This window comes from Sceloporus undulatus, chromosome 2 (assembly GCF_019175285.1).
Source record: "Sceloporus undulatus isolate JIND9_A2432 ecotype Alabama chromosome 2, SceUnd_v1.1, whole genome shotgun sequence".
In the NCBI taxonomy this organism is placed as follows: domain Eukaryota; kingdom Metazoa; phylum Chordata; class Lepidosauria; order Squamata; family Phrynosomatidae; genus Sceloporus; species Sceloporus undulatus.
In genome coordinates this window covers 197801929-197822598 of record NC_056523.1, presented here as the reverse complement: position 1 = coordinate 197822598, position 20670 = coordinate 197801929, and the positions used below count along the sequence as shown (strand labels likewise).

At 40.8% G+C, this 20670-nt stretch overlaps 1 protein-coding gene across 2 annotated transcripts in view; it reads left to right on the top strand.

The window, feature by feature from the left end:
* Positions 1-2276: 2276 nt before the first annotated feature.
* Positions 2277-20670, top strand: part of PRKCSH (protein kinase C substrate 80K-H) — a 57524-nt gene continuing 39130 nt past the window's right edge. For both annotated transcript variants that reach the window (XM_042451366.1, XM_042451365.1), the window contains exons 1-9: positions 2277-2328; positions 5554-5669; positions 7244-7360; positions 8968-9063; positions 9163-9220; positions 11713-11830; positions 12375-12504; positions 17479-17563; positions 18064-18142. In XM_042451366.1, coding sequence (XP_042307300.1) covers positions 5582-5669; positions 7244-7360; positions 8968-9063; positions 9163-9220; positions 11713-11830; positions 12375-12504; positions 17479-17563; positions 18064-18142 — 771 coding nt within the window. In that variant the 5' untranslated portion in view covers positions 2277-2328; positions 5554-5581. The remainder of the gene's footprint in view (positions 2329-5553; positions 5670-7243; positions 7361-8967; positions 9064-9162; positions 9221-11712; positions 11831-12374; positions 12505-17478; positions 17564-18063; positions 18143-20670) is intronic.

The following is a 20670-nucleotide window of genomic DNA, read 5'->3' as shown; positions in this document are numbered from 1 at the left end:
GAGGTCCTCCTTTCCCAGGTCGTGTCTTCCATTTCAGCCTGAACTTTCTCTAGAAGCCAAAGTGGCTAAACTGATGCTGTTGTGCTTTGGACATACCATGGGTTGGCCCAACTCACTGGAAAAGACAATATGGTTGGGAAAAGTGGAAGACCACAGGTGGATAGACTCAGTAAAAGAAGCCAGGGCCCTGGTTTTGCAAAGCCTTAGCAGGGCTGTTGACTCAGATATCTCATTCATAGGGTTACCATAAGTCAAAATTGACTTAACAGCAATTAACAAGGGCATCAAGAAAGCCTACTCAATCAGTCATTACTTGTGACTGCCTCCAAACCTCACTGCTTCCCTAATGGCTCCGGATTACACTGAAGCATTGAGGAGGGCAAGAGGGTCAGAAAGTCAAAGGATGTTGGGGCTAAGTAGGTTTAAAAATGTTAAAAGAGCAACAAGGCAGTAGTGAACTGGTAGGCAGCCAAAGGGACACATTGATGTTAATCCTTTGCACTGTATACGTGGGGATGTCCCCAGATTCTCCTGTGAGGTTATGTTTTCCAACCCTTTGGTTAAAGTCTGAATATGAAACATCAAATGCTGTTTGCATCAGGAGGAGCATCGTTGCTAGGGATTAACAAGAATTTAACTTAGAATTCCAAAAGTAAAAAAATATTTGGAAGAAGAATTTGGGGGTGCTTTTTAACTGGATTATGAAGAACGAGTAGAGAATGGTCTTCTGTCTTTGTGATGGGGATGGACAGATCTGTCAGCTTTGTTTTCTCCTATTATCACATTTTTAAAATCCTATTTTTCTATCAACTTGTGAAAAATATGTAAATCTTGGTTGTTACTCCAAAATGAACCAAATGAAATTCTTTAATTCCATAAACTCTGATTGGGAAAGTTAATATTTACTGAGATTTCTGCTTTCTATGTTAATGAAAGTCAACTATTAAAAACTTTCAGTTACTATGGTAGTTTCTCTAGAAGGGCAAAACTTGCTGAGCCTATGCTTCACTATGGTTAGTCTGCCTGTGAAATGGGAAATCCCATTAGGGTTTTTCAGGATACTGAACACTGAAGGGGTGGCATCACAGAGAGCAAAGGAATTAAGAATCGTATTGCAATATGAAAAGGTTGTTGTCCTTGTTTCATTCTGTCTACTTAAGGTTTTGCCTTTTTTTAAATGAAGGAGAAGCAGAGTTGACTATGCAAGTCTCCTGCAGTATATTAGACTACTTTCTTTCATAGTATGAAGCTCTAAACATTCTTAGCAAAGTTTATGCAAGGTGTCTTTAGTTGGATTAAGTGGGAAGGCTGTGTAAAGTCATATCATCTATTTACTGTGATGATAGATATCTGAGCCCACTGTTTTTGAAGCATTTAAGTAAATATACTTTCTTGTGTTACGGGTCAAGGCAGGTTTATTAGGCAGAATAGCAGCTCTTGTTCAGTATGTTTTGTTAATAATTCATTTTACTGAAAGCACAGCTTGTGTGCTTCAATCCAAGGAAATGCTGAATATCTATAAGTCATCCCACAATTATACCTTGAATCTTAGATCCAAAGCACACTGCAGAAATGATCCAGTTTGACACTTCATTAACTGCCTTGTCTCAAGGCTAAGGCATTCTGGGAAATGTAGTTTTGTGAGACATTTAGCCTTCTCTATCAGAGATATAGTGACACAATAAATTACATTTCCCAGAATTCCCTAACTTAGCCAGGTCAGTTAAAGCAGTCTCAAATGAGGTTATTTCTGCAATATGTTTTGAACCTTAGTGTAGCTACTAGAGACTCTTTCACCAGAAGGTGCCAGTAAATGATCTGTTGAGTTACTTTATGCTACCAGAGTTCAATTTCTTGCTCTAGCATAAAATCCCACTGGGTGACCTTGGACAAGTCACACTCTCTCACCTTCAGAAGATTGCAATAGCAAACCCCCTCTAAAGAAACTTGCCAAGAAAACCTTACAATAGGTTCGCCTTAGGATCTCCCTAGGTCAAAAGTGACTTGGAGGCAGACAACAACAACATATCCTTCAGCAACACAGATGAGGCACTTGGATGACCTGTTGAGAAGTGTAGGAATTCTGAAGGAGTCAAGATATACTCATGTACATGTCTAGAAATTTTAGTCAGAACATTGACCTGAAAAACCTGGATCAACTTATCTATGGGCCAAAATAACTCCTGTACTTTAACTCTTATAAAAACAGGAACAATCCCCTGGTGAAAGGCAAGAGCATAATCTGTCCTGGAAGCATTGACACCTACTCTATTATCTCAGCCATCCATCCTTTAGTGTGAGCACATACAGTTATATCTTCTGGAATTTGTAAGTTCTTTGGCATTGTTTTCCTTTGCTTCATCCTTTAGATCTTTTGTTACATGCCCCTAGGTTTTACCCTTGACTTATACACAGGCCATATCAAAAGCTATAATTTTGGTCCCAAAACCTGCCCTCGACTTATATATGAGGTCGACTTATAGTTGAGTATATATGGTAAGCAGAATTACATTTTCACAAAAACAACATACAACCAATAGAACTAAATGCTTTGCTGCTCTCAAAATGTAGTTTTGCCATTTTACCAACTTTCATTTTAATGTCAAGTTGCTCAAATTTTGGTTGCTGTTTTAAACATACCTGAGCTTTAAAGACAGAAATAGCTTATAAGACCTATAGTGTTTTGTCTTACTCCAAAGTGTAGCACAAATAAGAGGATGCTGCCTTTCCACTGAATCTTTTGGTGGGTGCAGAAATTTTACAGGATAAAGGAAGAAGGCACTCATTTTTGCAGTGGTTTGGAGGAGATAAGAAATAGTGGAGGTATTCTCCAGTGAGGAAGTCCTACTATTTCTTTTCTCAAATCTCAGGATAAAATGAAAGAAGATGCTACCCTTCCTAATGGAGAACTTGGGCCATAGAGCATCATAGAGAAAGGATTGCCTAAGGGAACAGACAGGCAACATTGGAGAGCTGTTTGCGGCACTCCCTTCAAAATAATATTGGCTTTAATTAGCAGGATAAGCTGAAATGTGCTAGAATCCAACACTGATGGCTTCTTCAGATGAAATCTAGTATCAAAAATTTAAGCTTGGTTTGCAAAATGTAGTATTTACCTTTTGATTTCTAAAGTTTTATACTGTAACATTACATCTGATATGGTGCTATATGAGAGAAAAGCAGGACATAAATTAAATAACTATCATGACAAATACTCATATGTTTACCAATACCTACAGATGTGCACAGTAAGATGCCTCCACTATGTGTTTTGAATTTCAATTTGAAAGGAATTACATAGTGCAGAAAGTTATAATTAAGAGAAGTATCTTCCACAAATCTGAGTGAATGTGCTCACTGCTCACTTTCAGCTGAGTAATTTGGTATCAGTTTATGCCATAACACAAGAGGAGGTGGCATACTAGATTGTGTTTAAGATTCTTAGTTGACTTGAGTAAGCGACATGTGTTAAAGTAGTACAAAAATCCCCTGGATAATTAATTAGTGTGGCTGGGGAGGGGACATGATCCCCCTGTCCTATATACATTGTCTAATTGGACAAAGTTATAGACAAAACCCCACCCTTGAAGGCTACAGCATGCAGTTGTCATGAGGCCACACAGCCTTCTCACAGAGAGTCATCCCTTGTCTAGCTGAAAGATATATAGTAATTTACTGTCTGGATCTTACCATTCCTCTGTGAATTTGCCATTTGTGAGGACGCAGAGATGTACACCCTCTTCTAAGTAGCTCTGTAGTTCGTGGCCAAGACAGGAATCCCTTTTTGAAAAAGAAGCTTTTGTTAATATCTTCACAACTATAATAGGTTCTGTGACTTTTTGGTGATCTCATGGTATTTCTTAATTAGTTCATCTAACAATATAACAAAGAATTTGTACATATAACAAATACGTGTGTGTGTGTGTGTATAAAACAAATATAACCAAAGAATTCCCATACCTTGGGCCAAGCATTAATCACAGTGGACACTGCAGTCAAAAAATCAGGAGTAGACTAGGACTAGAAAGGGCAGCTATGAGGGAACTAGACAAGCTACAAAAGTGAAAAGACGTAACACTGAATGCTAAAGTAAGGATCATCCAAGCCATCATATTTACTTTCATGATATACAGATGTAACACCTGGACAGTAAAGAAAGCAGAAAGAAAATCAACTCATTTGAGATGTAGTGCTGGAGAAGTGTACTAAAGAGACCATGGTTGGCCAAAAAGACAAACAAATGGGTTCTGGAACAGATAAAGCCCGAACTCTCCCTGGAAGCCTTGATGACTATACTGAGGTTGTCATATTTTGAACACACCTTGAGAAGGAACTTCTCATTAGAAAAGTCAGTGATCTAAGTAAAGTGTAAGGCAGCAGAAAGAGCTGTAGATTGTAAACCAGATGGATAAACTCAGGCGAAACAGACTGGCATAAATATCCGGTTTCCGGACATCTTGGGGCATAGCGCATAGACAGTGCCCATCCCAAAGACGCCTGGAAGCTGGCTTCAAGGTGCCCATACATGGGCCAGCATCCAAGCGCTCCGGCGGCATGGTATTTACACGCCGCATGCCATCGGAGTTCCTTAAAACCGGCTTCCCACTGTAGCAGGGTAGAAATGCAACATATTGCTGTACTGGATTTGTATGGGGCTGAGAAAATCCAGATTTTAGAACTGTGGTTTTAGGACCTCAGATTAGAAGATATGATTTACCTGCCCTGACAAAGCAGAAAATATTACTTTTTAAAAAAAGAATAAAGTTACTTTAAAAAAGGAGAGGCGACATTGTGATTCAAAATCAAATCAAGCTCCTGCTATTTGAAAGCAGTCTTGCTTTCAGTAGGAGGTTGGGAAGCATTCTCTGCTAATTGCTATTACGGTAGCTATGATTGTTGTTGTATGCCTTCAAGTTGTTTCTGATTTATAATCACCCTCATGTGAACCTATCATGGGGCCTTTGTGGAAAGATTCATTCAGAGAGGTTGTTGTTGGCTGCATGTGCCCTGCAGAAATAATTCAGTTTGACACTACTGTAACTGCAATGGCTCAGTGGTATATAATTCTGGGATTTGTAGTTCGTTGTAGCCCCAGAGCTCTCTGGCAGAGAAGGCTAAATATCTCACAAAGCTGCAGTTCCCAGAAATCCATAGCATTGAGCTGTGGCAGTTAAAGTGGTATCAGACTGGATTATTTCTGCAGGGCGCATGCAGCTATTGCCTTCCTCTGCGCAAGATCACCCAATGATTTTCCATGGCTGAGCAGGGATTTGAACCCTGGTCTCCCAGAGTCCCGGTACAGCACTCAAACTACTACACCATGTGGCCTCCATTATCTTTGATGACTATATATTACTTCCATTATCAGAAGAAATATGCCTTTGAGTACCAGTGTCACAACAGGGGAGGTGTTGTCACCCTCATACACTGTATGTGCACTTCCCAAAGACATACATTTGTTTGCCACTTTGTTAACAGGATACTGCACTAGGTAAGTGTTTGGTCCAGTCCAGTAGTGCTCTTCTTATGTCGCCTATCTTCTCTTTCCCTCAGGAATTGCTGCTACTTTTGCCTGTGGATCATGCCTGTTCTGCCTTTAGCTCTGCTCTTGCTTTCTGGCTTAGCTGCTTCTGTGGAAGTGAAACGCCCACGAGGTGTCTCCCTAACAAGTGAGTTCCTAACAGATTATACCAAGCTAGCGGACAGCTGAGAAATTGTCTTATAACACATTATTCCATCAGGAGGTCTTCTGTTCCTATTGTCATGGAGACTGGAAGCAAGATGGGTACCTGCCAGTATTGTAAATTTGTTGATACATCATTGATAATATACTACTGATAATAATTGATAATAATACTAATAAAGCTTCACAGTTATTTTTTCCTCTAACTTAGAAATAGTGCTATAAGAAAGAAACATGACTCCAAGTATTAGTACTACCATTATATCCTGCCCTAAGTAATGCATTATGTTGTAAAAATAAGAATAAAGCATCAGAGTCTAGTCCTTGCGGTCACACATGCATCTTTTGTAACATTTTTATTTTTTGCAATGCATGGGTGTGATTCTTGCTATTCTTTTGTAGTAAATGCTGCTGGGACTGGGACTGATGAGAAGCATTTCCTAATTAATATTCTCTGAACAGTTTCAGGTCAGTGTTAATGCTCTGGTTCCCACATAACGCCAAGTGAAAATTCAGTGCTATAAGGCTGAGCCAGAATGTACCCAACCAAAGCTATGGCACTTTTGCTCCTCTCTCCACAAGACTCAGAGAAGGACTCCCACTGAGTTTAGTTGTAGTTTCCACAAATACTACCTGCATGTGAAGTTCAGAACAGAGATTGATTTGAAATTGACACAGGTTTAACAAAGGAGACAGACAAACCAGGCTTTAAAGCTGTCTTGTTTAGAAAATGACCAAAATATGTTTTATACCACATTCTCTGATTTTAATACAGTGGGTCCTTGTTATCCGCTGAAATTTGGTTCCAGGAACCCCAGTGGATAACAAAATCCATGGATGTTTAAATCCCATTAAATATAATGGCATAGAAAAATGGCATCCCTTATATAAAATGGAAAATCAAGGTTTGCCATTTAGAATTTAGAATTTTTCTGAATATTTTCAATTCGTGGATAAAAAAATCTGTGGATAAAAAAATCCGTGCATAAGGAGGGCTGACTGTATAACAAGAAATGAGATTTTATAGAAAGTGAAACTAAAGTCAGCAGGACTCCTCCTTCTAGCCAAGTGGGGAGAAAGAGAGGAATGGTGTGAGATAGTATATATAGTGTTAAATACTAGTTTTATGTACTCTTTTTAAATATATATACTTAACTCATCTGATTTGCAGCTCCCAGATTCCTGCGGTCCCCTTTGACATAAGGCAGAGGTGGACAACTTAGGATGCTTCAGATGTTGTTGGACTGCAGCTTCCAGCCTTTCTGATCACCAGTTATTCTGACTGGGGCTGCTGGGATTTGTAGTTGATCACTAACTGGAAGATGCAAATTGTGTTGCTATAAGAGAAGACTTGGTTCTGTATCCTTCCTTCTCCCACTGTGTCACTGTAGGCACAACTTACCGTGGGTGAGTTGCAGAGTATGAGTGGGGAGCAAAGGAATAATTATTAAGTATTCTAGATTCATCTCTGTCATCCACCATGTGTGCTTGAATACCTTTTTAGATCTGTGTATTTATGTTGCCCTTACTTGAGTCAAAGTGTCTCTTTTTCATTTTCAGACCATCACTTCTATGATGAATCAAAGCCATTCACTTGTCTGGATGGCTCTGCAATTATAGCCTTTGACAGAGTCAATGATGATTATTGTGACTGCAAAGATGGCTCAGATGAGCCAGGTAAGTGAAGCACACGAGACAGATGTTCCGCTCACACACTTTGCTCCACCAGTAAACCTTTGCAGATGCTATTGTTCTGCTTCACAGGTTTATTCAGCCCCCAGTAGATGCCCATCCCTCCCAGTGAGGGAGAGTAGCACATCCTCCAAAGCTCTTGTTCCTCTTTATCTTGTTAGGATGCTATCCTATATACCCTGGAATCTCCCATTGAACTCAGTGAAGGTCAATTTTTAGTGGATGTATATTGCACTGTGGCATTGGACTTTCAATTCTTAGTAGAATTATGAGCCACTTCCTTTTTTTTATCACTTTTCCTCTTTTTCACATGTTAAGGTGGGAGGAACCATACTATGTGTGTCCTATATCCCATGGCAAGTTTTATTACTTGATCTCAAGGCAAAGAAATGTTGCCAAACAAAGCAGATGGCAGTTGGATTCCCTTTACCTAACATAAATGTTGTGGAGGGACAATAACCAATGGGAGGAGAATGTACTTACAATAGCTTCCCAAATGCAGTTGTGCATATCTTACAGTCGTAATGGCTGTTGGGAGGGACTGGAAGTAGTGAAATTCAATCTAGATCTGGGGCAGGATATTGTGCAGAGAGGTGGTTGTGGAAGGATGATGAAAGAGATAGAGATGGTTGTGTTGGGTTTATATTCTTGGGCTAGAAAGGCCTTTGTAGGAGCTTAGCAAATTATTGGCAGTACTACTACTGATTTATGGTTGTGGCAGAGATATAAATCTTTTCAGAATTTTAAATTATTTTGTGGAATATATAATATGGCATCTGAAGCAGACTGTATTTTTCTCTGCAGGTTGGTTGGTATGGGAGTTGTGGCAATTAGATTGGGAACTTTTTGTGCTAAGTACAGATCATTGATCCAAAAGATACAGATCCAGCACTTCCTGGCTCAATGCTAGGGAATTCTGGGAATTGTAGTTTTGTGAGACATTTAGCCTTCTCTGTTAGAGAGCGCTGGTGCCACAATAAACTACAATTCTCAAGATTGCCTAGCACCCAGCCTGGCCAGTTAAAATGGTCTCAAACTGGATTATTTTTGCAGTGTGTTTTGGACCATTGTCATTATTTAACTGTTTTGTATTCCCTTTTTCTCCAAGAGTCGGGGCTCATGTTGGATTATGACATAGTAGAAAAGGGCACAGTAAAAACAAAATTAAATTGTATACATAAAAATATTTTTGCACTCTGTGGCTGGAATGCTGTTGGTCAATTATGTTTCCATACTTTGCATTTCTTAGGTGATTGTGTAAAAACAAAAGAAAAAACCAATGACTTAATGGTGTGTCCAAATAAAAACTGCCAGTTTACGTCATTTATTTAAACCAGAGTGTTTTTGTTAGGGATGGTAAAGCTGGTGAAATTAATACAATATAAAGCTGGTTTTGTAGATTGCTACCAGTGTCCTGTATGTGGGAGGGAGGCAGAGAATTTATAGGATGGGTTAGAAATATTTTAATACATTACAAATAAAGCTTTAGCGTAGCATGAAAACATTCCTCTACATTTTTTTCTGATTTCCCTCTCCCCCAATTTATTAAACATACCTACAACTCTTCTCTTCACACTTTTTCCTCTGCCCAGGGACGTCTGCATGCCCAAATGGCCGTTTCCACTGTTCCAATGCTGGTTACCGCCCTCAGTACATCCCCTCCTCTCGTATCAATGATGGGATTTGTGGTAAGCTTTGCTAGCTCATGGCAGTTGGGTCCTATGGATGTGGGCAGCCAAACCCGAGTGGCTGGGTGTTAACAGCTCTCCTTGTCATCTCCCTTTCAGACTGCTGTGATGCAACAGATGAATACAACAGTGGCATTGTGTGTGAAAACACCTGCAAGTAAGTCAGCCTTTGGCCTTTGTACAAGTGATTTCTCTGTTTAAAGTGATAATTCTAAGCCACCCTAGTGTGGAACTGAGGTAGCTTGGGAAAATCAAAAGATGATACATACATGGCCCCAAGTGCCAACTCCCAAAGTTCTGCATCCTCCCAGTTTCCCAGTCTTACAGAAATTCAGTTTACAGTTTTATAAATCACAATGTTAAAGAGAATGCCAAGTTGATGTTGTGCTTTTAATCTTTCAAAAAGGCAACTTTTTAAAGGGTAAAATACAAGCAACAAACACATAGCACCACTTTGGAAAGAAAGGCAATGGCTGGCAATTAGTTACCGGTCTGAATTTAATGTGCTTTTGATGACATTCAAAGCCCTAAATGGCACCTCGATACTTGAAGCTGAGCCTCTTCCTATATATGCCTGCCTAAGGGGCCTGAACAGACAGGCCAAAATAAAGCGGCTTTGGGTCACTTTGGAGGTATGCTGTTTAAATGATGCATGCGTCCTAAGAGGCCGGAACCCACACCAAAGCCATTCTCAAGGACTGGAGCACAGCTTTGGCTCAGCTTCTCACCTCTTAAGATGCGCGTGTCATTTAAACACCATACATCCAAAGTGACCCAAAGCAGCTTTATTTTGGCCTGTCTGTTCAGACCCTAAGGATTGCACTCTTCCAGAAGGGTCCTCCTCTGTGTCCCATCAAATGAGGCATTATACTATGGAAGGACCTTATTAGCTGTAGCACCTGCACTTGTGGAATGCTCTTGGCTTGGAAAGCTGACTGGCACCAATGTTGGTTTCTTTTTAGCACCAGGTCAAGGTATGGCCTTTTGTTAAAGATTTTGAGGCATAATTTACTTTTAAGCATGTACATGGTTTTTAGTCTTGTTTTAACTTGTTGAGGTGTGTAATGTGTTTTTATATTGTTTGAATTCATTGATTTTAGTCTGGAATTGTTCATGTTGTTTTATTGGGTTACCTTGGGTTACCTTGCTGATGAAAGAGCAGGTTAAAAATATTTAAGTGAATAAGCACTCTTGCAAAGCAACATATATCAAAGTTGACATACTTTGTAAGTCAGGGATGAGAAGAATTTCAGTTTGCAGTATCTACTTGTTTTTTGTGTGTGTGTGTGTGTGTGTTTAAAATGAAGCAACAGTATATCTGCATGTGTTACTTCAGAAACTTGTTCTCTGTGCCATGACTTAAGGCTACAGTTCTTTTGCCTACAAATCTGCTGCCAACCCAGTTTTCCACATACTTAGTTTTAGTGGCTTAATTTGGGGTGGAACACTTTCCATTTGATGTTAAACAGTGGGGAATCAGGTTCTAGTGAATTTACTGCAGATCACCAAGACATGTATTCTCTTCACTCCCCTAGGTCCTGCCCCCAGTAGTTTCTTAGTATGTTATTATCCTGGTTTTGCATCTTTTTGGGCTCCATTGAATCATATCCATAAAATTTCAAAATGCCATAAAATAAAGACTCATGAAATAATAATGCCAATTAAACTCAAACTCTAAGAACACATGCATTAAATCATCGGAAAAAAGAACCATAATTCCTTGTGAAAAGAGTGTCTTCTCCTTAAAGACCAAAAAGGGAATACCAAAGTAAGTTTGCAGGGATAGAAATTATATCAGATAAGTTGTTGCTTTGTTTTATTGTTGTGTGCCTTCAAGTTGTCTGCAACGTATGATGACCCTAAGGCAAACTTATTGAAGAGTTTTCTCAGGAAGATGTTTTCAGAGGGGTTTTGCCCTTCCCTTCTTCTGAGGCTGAGAGAGGATCCATGGATTCCATGGATGAGAGAGGATTTGAACTCTGGTCTCCAGAGTCATAGTCCAACACTGAAACCACTACACTATGCTGGCTCTGCTTTTTTTTATTTTGCTTTGTTTTATTATGTTTTATCCTGATTTTATAGACTGCAGTTTTTACATTACTGTGATGGGTAGTCGTATGATATAGTAAATATTTTGCTGTAGGTTGCCTTTATAATGTTGAAAGATAATTTTTTTTATTTTATTTCTATGCTGCCTTTCCCCCCAAAAGGGGCCCAAGGCGGCTCACAATATAAAAACACATTAAAATGATTTTAAAAAACATACAAAAGTTATTATAATGATGATGATAACCATTTGTAATACATAAAACAGCAGTGGTATTCCTCAAGGATGCTCTTACCATTTTCTCTACTGCTGTACAGTTGCACATATATTTATAGATGTGTGTACATTGCATGTGAGAACTATGCTTGGGTGCACAGAACAAGCTATTCTGTAGGTTTATTGTAGCATTGTCTGGGCTTCCTGCTTGTAGTCACTGTGCTAGTTCTGCCATGGATTATGTACCTCAAGTTGGTTTGATCACTCCCTGAGTGGGATACACACACACACGCGCACACACACACACACACACACACCAGTGCTGATTGTGAGTGGAATAAGATATGTTGGGCTAAAATCTAGCTATCATCTTTGCCTTTGTACAGAGAGATGGGCCGAAAGGAACGGGAGGCACTGAAGCAGAAGGCTGAGGTGGCCAGAGAGGGCTTTGAAATCAAGAAGGCCCTGATGGAAGAAGCAAGTAAGAGAAAGGAAGAAAAACAGGTGAGGAGGAAGATGGTGTTGGAAACAGCCACAGCTTGTTGATAGAGTAATAGTGCCCATTTCCACAAGGCTATAGCTATGTGGTTTTCTTCTCAGTGGTGTACTTTTGCAGTATCTGAGTAAGCAAAGATCGTGCTCTCTTCATGTAGGCTTTAGGCTAGCAAATGAGAGTCATACTTTTCCCAGTCATACATAAATGGAGTCATAAATAAATGGACACTAGGAGGGGTAGAGCTAAGAACTGGGAATACCACATACATTTTTGCCACAAACAGTTGATTTTTCTTGAAGGATTCTCCCTTGTAGCTCCACTGTTTCCCATCTTGTGCTGCCTGATGGTAGCTATTTTTGAATTTAATACTACAGCTTTGTTTATACAGCAAACAAAACAGTTGCTCAACAGACTTATTTTATGAGCATTCCTGTCCATTTCTCTCATGCAGTACTTTAACAAAGTGGGTCACTATGATATTGAAGCAAGGGACAACCAGTAACTTGTTATGAGAAGGCCTGGATAGTGTCATTAATTTACCTTCCTTTTTAGAGAAAGCTAATTGAACTACAGGAGAGTAAGAAATCTGTAGAAGAGCAAGTGGAGACTCTCAAGGTACAGAAGGAGGCTGCTGAGAAGCCTGAAAAAGAAGCCAAAGAGATCCACCAAAAAGCCTGGGAAGGTGAGTACACTCTACCATATGAAGGAATTTGCTGGCATTGAGAACCTCATTGTTGGTTGCCAGCCACCAGCCTCCCCCATAAAGAAATTATATGAGAGACCATAGGGTGTTTTTATAATCAGAATTACAGGTTGTTCTGTGGCAGGAAAATGTCATAGACAGTTTAGGAATCTAGGGAAAACAATTTCCAAAATCTGAATCGAGAGCCTCTTGTTAAAAGTTTATTGTTGGTCAGTGATGGCAGATGGCATAGGAGATCACATGGCTTAGGGAAGGCATCCCAACTATTTCTTTTTTTCTCTCCTACAGGAGAATGTTCCTGAATGAATGACCTTTCCCTGCCTTTCACCATTCTCATGGTTATTTAAAATGGTTTTGTTACAAGCAGGTGCTGCCCAAAACTGCGGTTTGTTTGGAGGCAAGCTTGTCTCTTGTGTGCCTATAGAACTGATTCTGATTGCTTTGCTAGCTGCAGATCCTTGCCTCCATGATCTCCAATCCTCACAACTTTGGTAGATCTCAGGCTCAAGGGAGAGGGAGTTACTTCAGTCCTCTTTCACTTTCTCCTTGGTCATATGAACCTCTATGCGCATGTATGTATTTTGGATTATCTAGCTGGTGGACTCCACAAAATGTGATGGTCACAGAGCTGAATGGCATTAAAGGTGTTCAGGATGATGATCTTTCAGTGGCTATAGCTGTGATATATTTGCAGTTTCTGTTTGCAAGGCAAATGAGCTCCGAATAACAATTGCTAATGACAAGGGAGGGGGCAAGAAACAGTGACAGGAGGCTCTTACCTTGTGTCTTGATATGGCTTTCTGGCAATATCTGCCTAAGCATTATTGGAAGCAGGATACTAGACTAAATAAGCCCAGCATAGTCAGCAACAGGAGGGCTGTATTTATGTTCTTTTTTGAACCCAGACTTTACAGGTCCTCAGTGCATTTACCATATTACAAAATCAACATGGTAAAGCCAACACAGTAAAAGAAAATACTGTACCTAGAGATGGATTTGAATTGTCTCTCGATTATGGGCATGGAGACATGTTGATGTGGATTCTTCTTTCCTCAACACACCAGTAGACTGGAAATAAGAGTTCGAGAGAGTTACCTACAAGGGAGAGTAACCCCGTTATCCCCAAGTCTAGTTACTGCCTCTGTTCCACATAGGCATCTCCTAGATTTTTCCTACACTTCACTTCTTTTCGACCTTCCCTTCTTCCACCTTTACCACCTCAAAAAACAAAAACCCTTGCTGCTCCTTTCTATTCTTTACTCCCTATCCGTTACTCTCCTGTGGGGCTAGACCAGTAGCTAGGCAAGAATCAAAAAAAGGAGCTCACCTGATGACAGCACAGGCATATGGGGTTGAAGAAAACCTGCCCTCTATTACCTCTGAGACTGGGAAGACCAAGTCCCAAGCAGTCTATATTAAAAGGAAGGCAGCCTCAGAAGACATCCCTTCAACCATGACCGGGGGGGGGGGGGGTGCTGCAAAAGCAGGACCTGGACCAGGTCAGGACATGAGGCAAACGAAGAATTGGAGCAGAGAGTGAGTAAATACAGTGGGCTCTTGTTATCCATGGGCTTGCCATCTGTGGATTTGAGCTTCTGCAGATGGCAAACCGTGTTGTTTTTAATGGAGCTGCATTCACGTGGCTGCACAAGCTGCCACATGCATGTCATGCTGCCATAGGAAACAACGGGACTTGAGGTCATGCATTTTTTCTTGTCCATGGGGAGCTCCAGAACGGATTTCCCCTGCTGATACAAAGGGACTGTATGAACCCCTTCTCCTATCCCAGCAGACCACACAGACTATTCACAGTTTTGCAACTGGTTAAATGTGTTTGTCTGCACTGAGTCAATGGCCGTGAGTGTGCTTGCCACCGCCACTTTGCACCAAATGCTGTCCTTTCACCTTTAACAAATTGCTCAAGTTGCCTTCTCAGCAGATGCCAGCTTGGACATCATGAAATTCAGCACCAGGATGCAAGTGGTATCTATCCTGGTTAGAAGGCAGATCTGAGTTAAAAATTGACTGGTTGATGCACACTCAAACCAAAACCTAACTTTTTCCCCCTTTACAGGAGGCAAACCCTTTAGGGAGTCATAGACCCAGTACTAGTGGAGGCCAGGGACAAGAAAAGGCTCTACCCACTTTGGTTAAAAAGGATGACAGGAAGTCATTGCACCAGGAGCACTCCTCTTTTTGGGGGCATAGGTCAGGATATGGTTTCTTTCATGTCACTAACAGGAGGTACGGCAGGCAATGGTCTGAGTGTATCTCTATAATCAGCCCTGTGTATCCGTGGATTCTTTATGCACAGATTCAACCTTCCATAGCTTGAAATTGTGTTTTTTTAAAGAAAGATACCAAAAAGCAAACCTTAATTTTGCCATTTTATGTAAGGGACATCATTTTAGTATGCCATTTTATTTAATGGGCCTTGAGCATCCATGGATTTTGGTATCTACTGGGTGGGGTGTTCCAGGAACCAAACCCCAGTGGATACCATAGGCCCACTGTATTATCACAGAAAGCAGACCACATAAAGGGAGAGTTGAACACAAAAGCGGACTGGCTCAGCATGACAGATGTAAACCAGGCAGAGGGTCATCTGCACCCAGAGGTATTCCAACTGATCACAAGAAGATTCAGCCACCCTGAGAAAGATCACTGGTCAACAGACAAATGATTTTCTCAAGATTCCAGTCGCAGGGAATAGAAAACTCTTAACACAAAATGGGCAAAGGGCCATCTATATGTATTCCCCCATGATATCCAGATGTGTCAGAAAGGTGCATGCAGAATGGGTGGAGCTGATTCTGATAGTGCTCCACTGGCCCAGGAGGACATGGTTATCAGAGACGATGAGTCTATGCCAGGAGTACTTTTAACTGCAACTGAGGGAAGACCTGCACACCCAAAGACAGATATGTCACCCAGACCCAGCATTGCTCAACCTACTTGCGCGGAGAGTCAGTGGAAAAACTTACTGGACAAATCAGTTACTGCTCAAAGGGTGATGGATACCATAATCAATGCTAGACCCCTGTAACATGTAGGATCTATAAATGCACGTTCAGAGCTTTCATCAGATGAAACAAATCAGTCATGGTGAATACCCTATTGTTTCTACAAGAAGGTTTGGACAAAGGACTCTACCCAAATACCCTGAAGAGATAAGTGATGGCAATCTCCTTGGCACTTCCATTATCGAAGGCAAAGAAGATATGTATACACTGTACATCAAAAATTTTCTGAGAGCAGCCATGCTGATGAAACCTCCAACAATACACAAATATCCGAACTGGGACTTGCATACCATGCTGTCAGCCCTGACTAAGGGCCCATTCAAGCCCCTAAGGGAGGCCTCACTGAAATTAATGATAGGTACTGTTCCTAGTAGCAATCACATCGGTCAGTGAGAAAAGAACTTTGAATCTTCCACCAGGATTCAGTAGTGCTGTGGTTAGATCATACGTTTGTGCCCAAGGTTACTCAATTAGTGCTCAAGAGATCGCGCTGCCATCCTTATGCCCACATCCAACCAAGGACCTAGAGAAGGATTGGCACACATTCAGTAACTGAAGGGCATTCAAAATCTACATTAACCGGACCAAGCAAGTCGGAACACCCAATCACATGTTTGTTTCTCTTTGACCACCATTGACTGGAATGAAGGTGCCCACTTTGACCTTGTCGAGATGGATTAGGACCTGCATCATCCTGTGTCATTTGTTGTCAGAGGCAGCACTGTCAGGGACAGAAATTGTTCACTCCAGTTGTAGTGCTCCTACCTTTGCTACCTTGTCCACAAATGCCCCATCATAGACATTTGTAGAGCAGTGACATAGGCATCATTTTCAACATTTCTGTGGCACTTTTGGTTGAAAGCTCTTGTATCTGCGGAGGCATCCTTCAGCAGATGAGTGCTACAAGTGGTAGTGCCAAACTAACCAACTTACCTCAGTTCACCCACCCGTGGAGATGGGGGTGTGGTATGTCCCACATCAGGTTGTCTATATCTCCACCACTGGAAAAAGCAACATTGGCATTACCTGTGAGATGTTCCTTATCAGCGATGGGTCTGGTGACATCTGTCCTACTCCGAACTGAGGAATTACAGTCTTCTCACAGAAGCAGTAGTAATCAGACAATATGTAGTTAGCTAGTAGTTAGGGATACTTTGTATGTCTTTAGTCCTCACCCCCTTTTTCTCCCCTTCATATGTTGTATATGTTCAACTATATTAGAGGAGCTTGCTATTTGGCTGTAACATGAACTGAGGAACAGGGGTGTGGGGTTGATCCTCGGTAGGTAACTCCCTCGAAGTCTATATCCTGTCTACTGGGGTGATAAGGAAGGAGCAACCCATGTCAGGATTTCGTTAACCCCATTTCTGAAAAGAACCATCTCAGAGGTAAGGTCAGTGTTCCTATTTATGCCATCCATTAGAAACTGAAACAAACATGGATTTATATGACAATGCTGGAAAATGTTCAACAGGACTTCAGGAAATGAGTCTCACATGATTCTTGAGCATCTTAAGCCACTGTAAACTAACTTCCATGGCCCAAGAACTGTTCAGTTCTGTCTTTTTGAAGTGACATTTTAAAATGTTTTCTGTAAGTTTGAGATGAGCATGGATATGCAATAAAAATTAAGAGTAAATGTTGGGCATGGCTTTCCATTTCCTGTTGGGTGAAAAGCTTATGTGATCCTAGTGAATTTTGAATTTCAAAAGAATGGGAGAAGCAATCTTCAGGTCTTCAGCTGCTTATGCATGTGTTGATACTTCCTCGCTGGTTGCCCCTTAGGGATCCAGGCTTTTAGGGTGGGATTTTGGATTCAAACAGTAGTGAAAAACACTGCTGTTCAGATGGTTGCAGGAGAAAGCTGAGTTGGGGCCTTTTCTAATTTCGTTTAACAAAAGAGATTTGTGATCTGTCTGCTTTGCAACAGAACAGAAAGCAGCAGAAAGAGCAGCAAAAGATCAAGCCAAAGCAGCAGAAGCCTTCCTGGAGCTGGACGATGATGGAGATGGGATGTAAGTTTACTTGATTTCCCTCTCAGTGACTGACTGTTCCAGTTTCTGTGGGCAAAGCATAGTGCAGGGCAGATGTTGATCCAAAAGCTGTCCTTGTAGGTGTCAGTTTCTGCTGTTTTACATTTTTCATATTTATTTGCAAAACAAGGGTGCTTGGCACCACCAGCTCAAGAACTGCATTGGCTCAAGAAGTAACTAGATAACTGACTGTGTGTTGTTTGTAAGCAATGACATTTAAATAGAATAAGCACTAGGCAGCAGTCAAATTCAATTTGTCCATTCTGTTCCATCACTTTTCTTTGAGGCAAGACATCTTGTAACTAAAATTACTCATAAAATGCTTCACGTACTGACAACAGCTGAATCTTGTTCTTCTATTTGATATGAGAGCTGACAATCATAGAAACCCAAAATGCAGTTATTGTAGGCGTATCAGTGCCAGTGTTGTAGAAGGTTTGGATAGCACCCTAATTACTTGTCTGCTATTATGTTGTCTTCAGAGTATCTGTTATGGAACTTCAGACACACCCTGAACTGGATGTGGATGACGATGGGATCCTTTCAGAAACAGAAGCCCAGGTATGATGGGGACTGGTAAATTTCAGAGAAGGCTATCTATAAACAGGAACAGCTACACATGATTATTCTAGAATTCAGAGACATAGCTGTGTTAGCCTGGAATATCAGTATGCAAGGAGATCTTGTAGCGCCTTTGAGACTAACTGAGCAAAAGAAATGGTAGTGCAAGATTTTGTAGACTTGCTAGATTACCACACTATTATAGCACTGCTATTCCACTTTAACTGCTCTGGTTGCCTCCTGTTGCATTCTGGGATTTGCAGTTTAGGAAAAGGCATTTAGAATTCTCAGCCAGAGAGCTCTTAGGCCTCACTGAACTACAAACTCCAAAATGCAACAAAAGATAGCCAGAGCAGTAAAAGTGGAATAGCAGCACTATAAGAGCATAGTGCAGTAAAGTGGCTGATCTACGACACATCTGAAGAAATAGACTAAGTCTATGAAAGCGTATGCTACCACTTCTTTTGCTCAGTTTGTCTCAGAGGTTCTATAAAATTCCTTTGCATGGTTATCCTATGTCAGTGACCTCTTATTTCCAAGGGTTTCTGACATTTTGTGGTTCACTCCTCTTGGTAGCTCAAGGTGGATACTGCTTGGTATTTAAAGGCAAGCTGGAATCTAGGAGGTGGCAATGTTGTAAATAAACCAGAGGCTCTTAACGTTGTTTGGTTGCTGCTATTATCTTGTGAGAAATGGGACTTGCAAGGATGAAATGTTTTGTAGTTAACAGGTGTTCTTGTGACATTCCTTTTACACCTGTTACCAATGTACTTTTTAAAATATGTGCCCAGTAGCTTTCTTTGTAGAAATTCCCACCCTTTGGCAGATTTTTGCCCCTTAATTGTTAGTTTTTGAACAATTGTTTCATTGGTGACTCAGTTCCCAAGGACTGGGATCACAAAAAAAGTTGTATATCATGGAACCCAAATGAACATGTATATGGTGATGTATATGACACTTCCTGCCTTGAGTGTGCCTTTTCAGTTTGCCTGTCCTATTTCTTTACATCATTTTAATGTCTTTTTGAAGCTATTTAAAAAAACAGACACAATTAACACTTTACTTTTCATATTCTTCCTGTTCTGTTGCCTCCTTCTCTCACACTCAAGTGGCCACTGGCTTTCTGTTCTCTCTTTCCCTTTCCACCCATTCTTCCATCTTTCCATGCACCATCATGCTTTCTAACCAATGCCTGCTGTCATACTTTCTACTACAGTTGGCTACATTTGGCTCCATGGATTCTTTATTTATGGACGCAAGCATCCAATGCTTGAAAATATTTTTAAAATATATAAATTCCAAAAAACAAACCTCGATTTTACCATTTTATATAAGGCACACTATTTCACTGTACTATCATGTTTAATGGGATTTGAGCATCCACAGGTTTTGGTATCTACAGGCCATTTTGGAACCAAACCTCAGTGGATACCAAGGGCCCACTGTATTTTCTCTTAGTCTCAGAAGTACTACAAGATCCCTTTGCATACTGATCTTAACTAACATGGCTATGCTTTTGAATTTTGCCTGTATCATCTACATTTAGAGAACTGCTGTTGAGTGTGCAGTTTATATTGTTGGGTTCTGGTGGATAGTTTGAGAAATGCTGGTCTAGGGGTATTCACTTGATAGAGTTTTTCCTTTCTTCTGGTGGGATAGTGGAAACTGGGTTGAGTGGGCAGCTGTTTGGGAGAAGGTCCTGCCTTGCAGTAGCACTGTGTTGGGCCTGACCTTTTTTGAATATCAAGATCTTCCTTTCTGTAAGTATTGTGAATGTTACAAGGTATAAGAACCCACCCCCTGCAGCTGCATAGGACTGATCAGTCAAGAAAACCAACCTGCATAGAGGTTTCTTATAGAGTGGGCCCTTGGTAACTGCTGGGGTTTGGTTCTAGGAGCCCTGGTGGACAAAATCCATCTATGCTCACGCCCCATTAAATACAATGACATAATAAAATGGTGTCCATTGTATAAAATGGCAAAATCAAAGTTTGCTCTTTGGATTTCTTTTCAAGCCATGGATGGTTGAATCTGTGGCTAAAGAATCTGAGGTCTGTCTGTATAACCTCAGAAAAGTTCAGGCTTGGGTGAATATATTAGACAGGAGGTGACTTCCCTAGTTTTGGCACAACCCCTGTTTGACTGGTAGGAGCTTTACGTGGGGCAGCCCCACTCTTCCCTTAGTTCTGCTTTGTCTTCCTGTATTCTGATGGAGCAATTCTCTACAAATCTGAATTGTTTCAGGATTTACGCTTTTTTCCAAAGGAGCAACATAAGCAACCATTTGTTTGTTTGTTTGTTTACTTTATTTATACCCCACCCTTCAGCCCTAAAGGCTCTCAGAGCGGCTTACAATTATTATTTTAATTAGACGGTTCCCTGCCCTCAGGCTTATTATCTAAAAAGACAAGACACAAAAGGAGAAGGGAATGGTGGTGGGGAAGGGGATCAGGTCCAGCACTTCTTCTCTCCCTCTGAGGCCTGGACCAAGGCAGATGGATTGGAGGGAGGGCTCTTCTTCTTCAGGT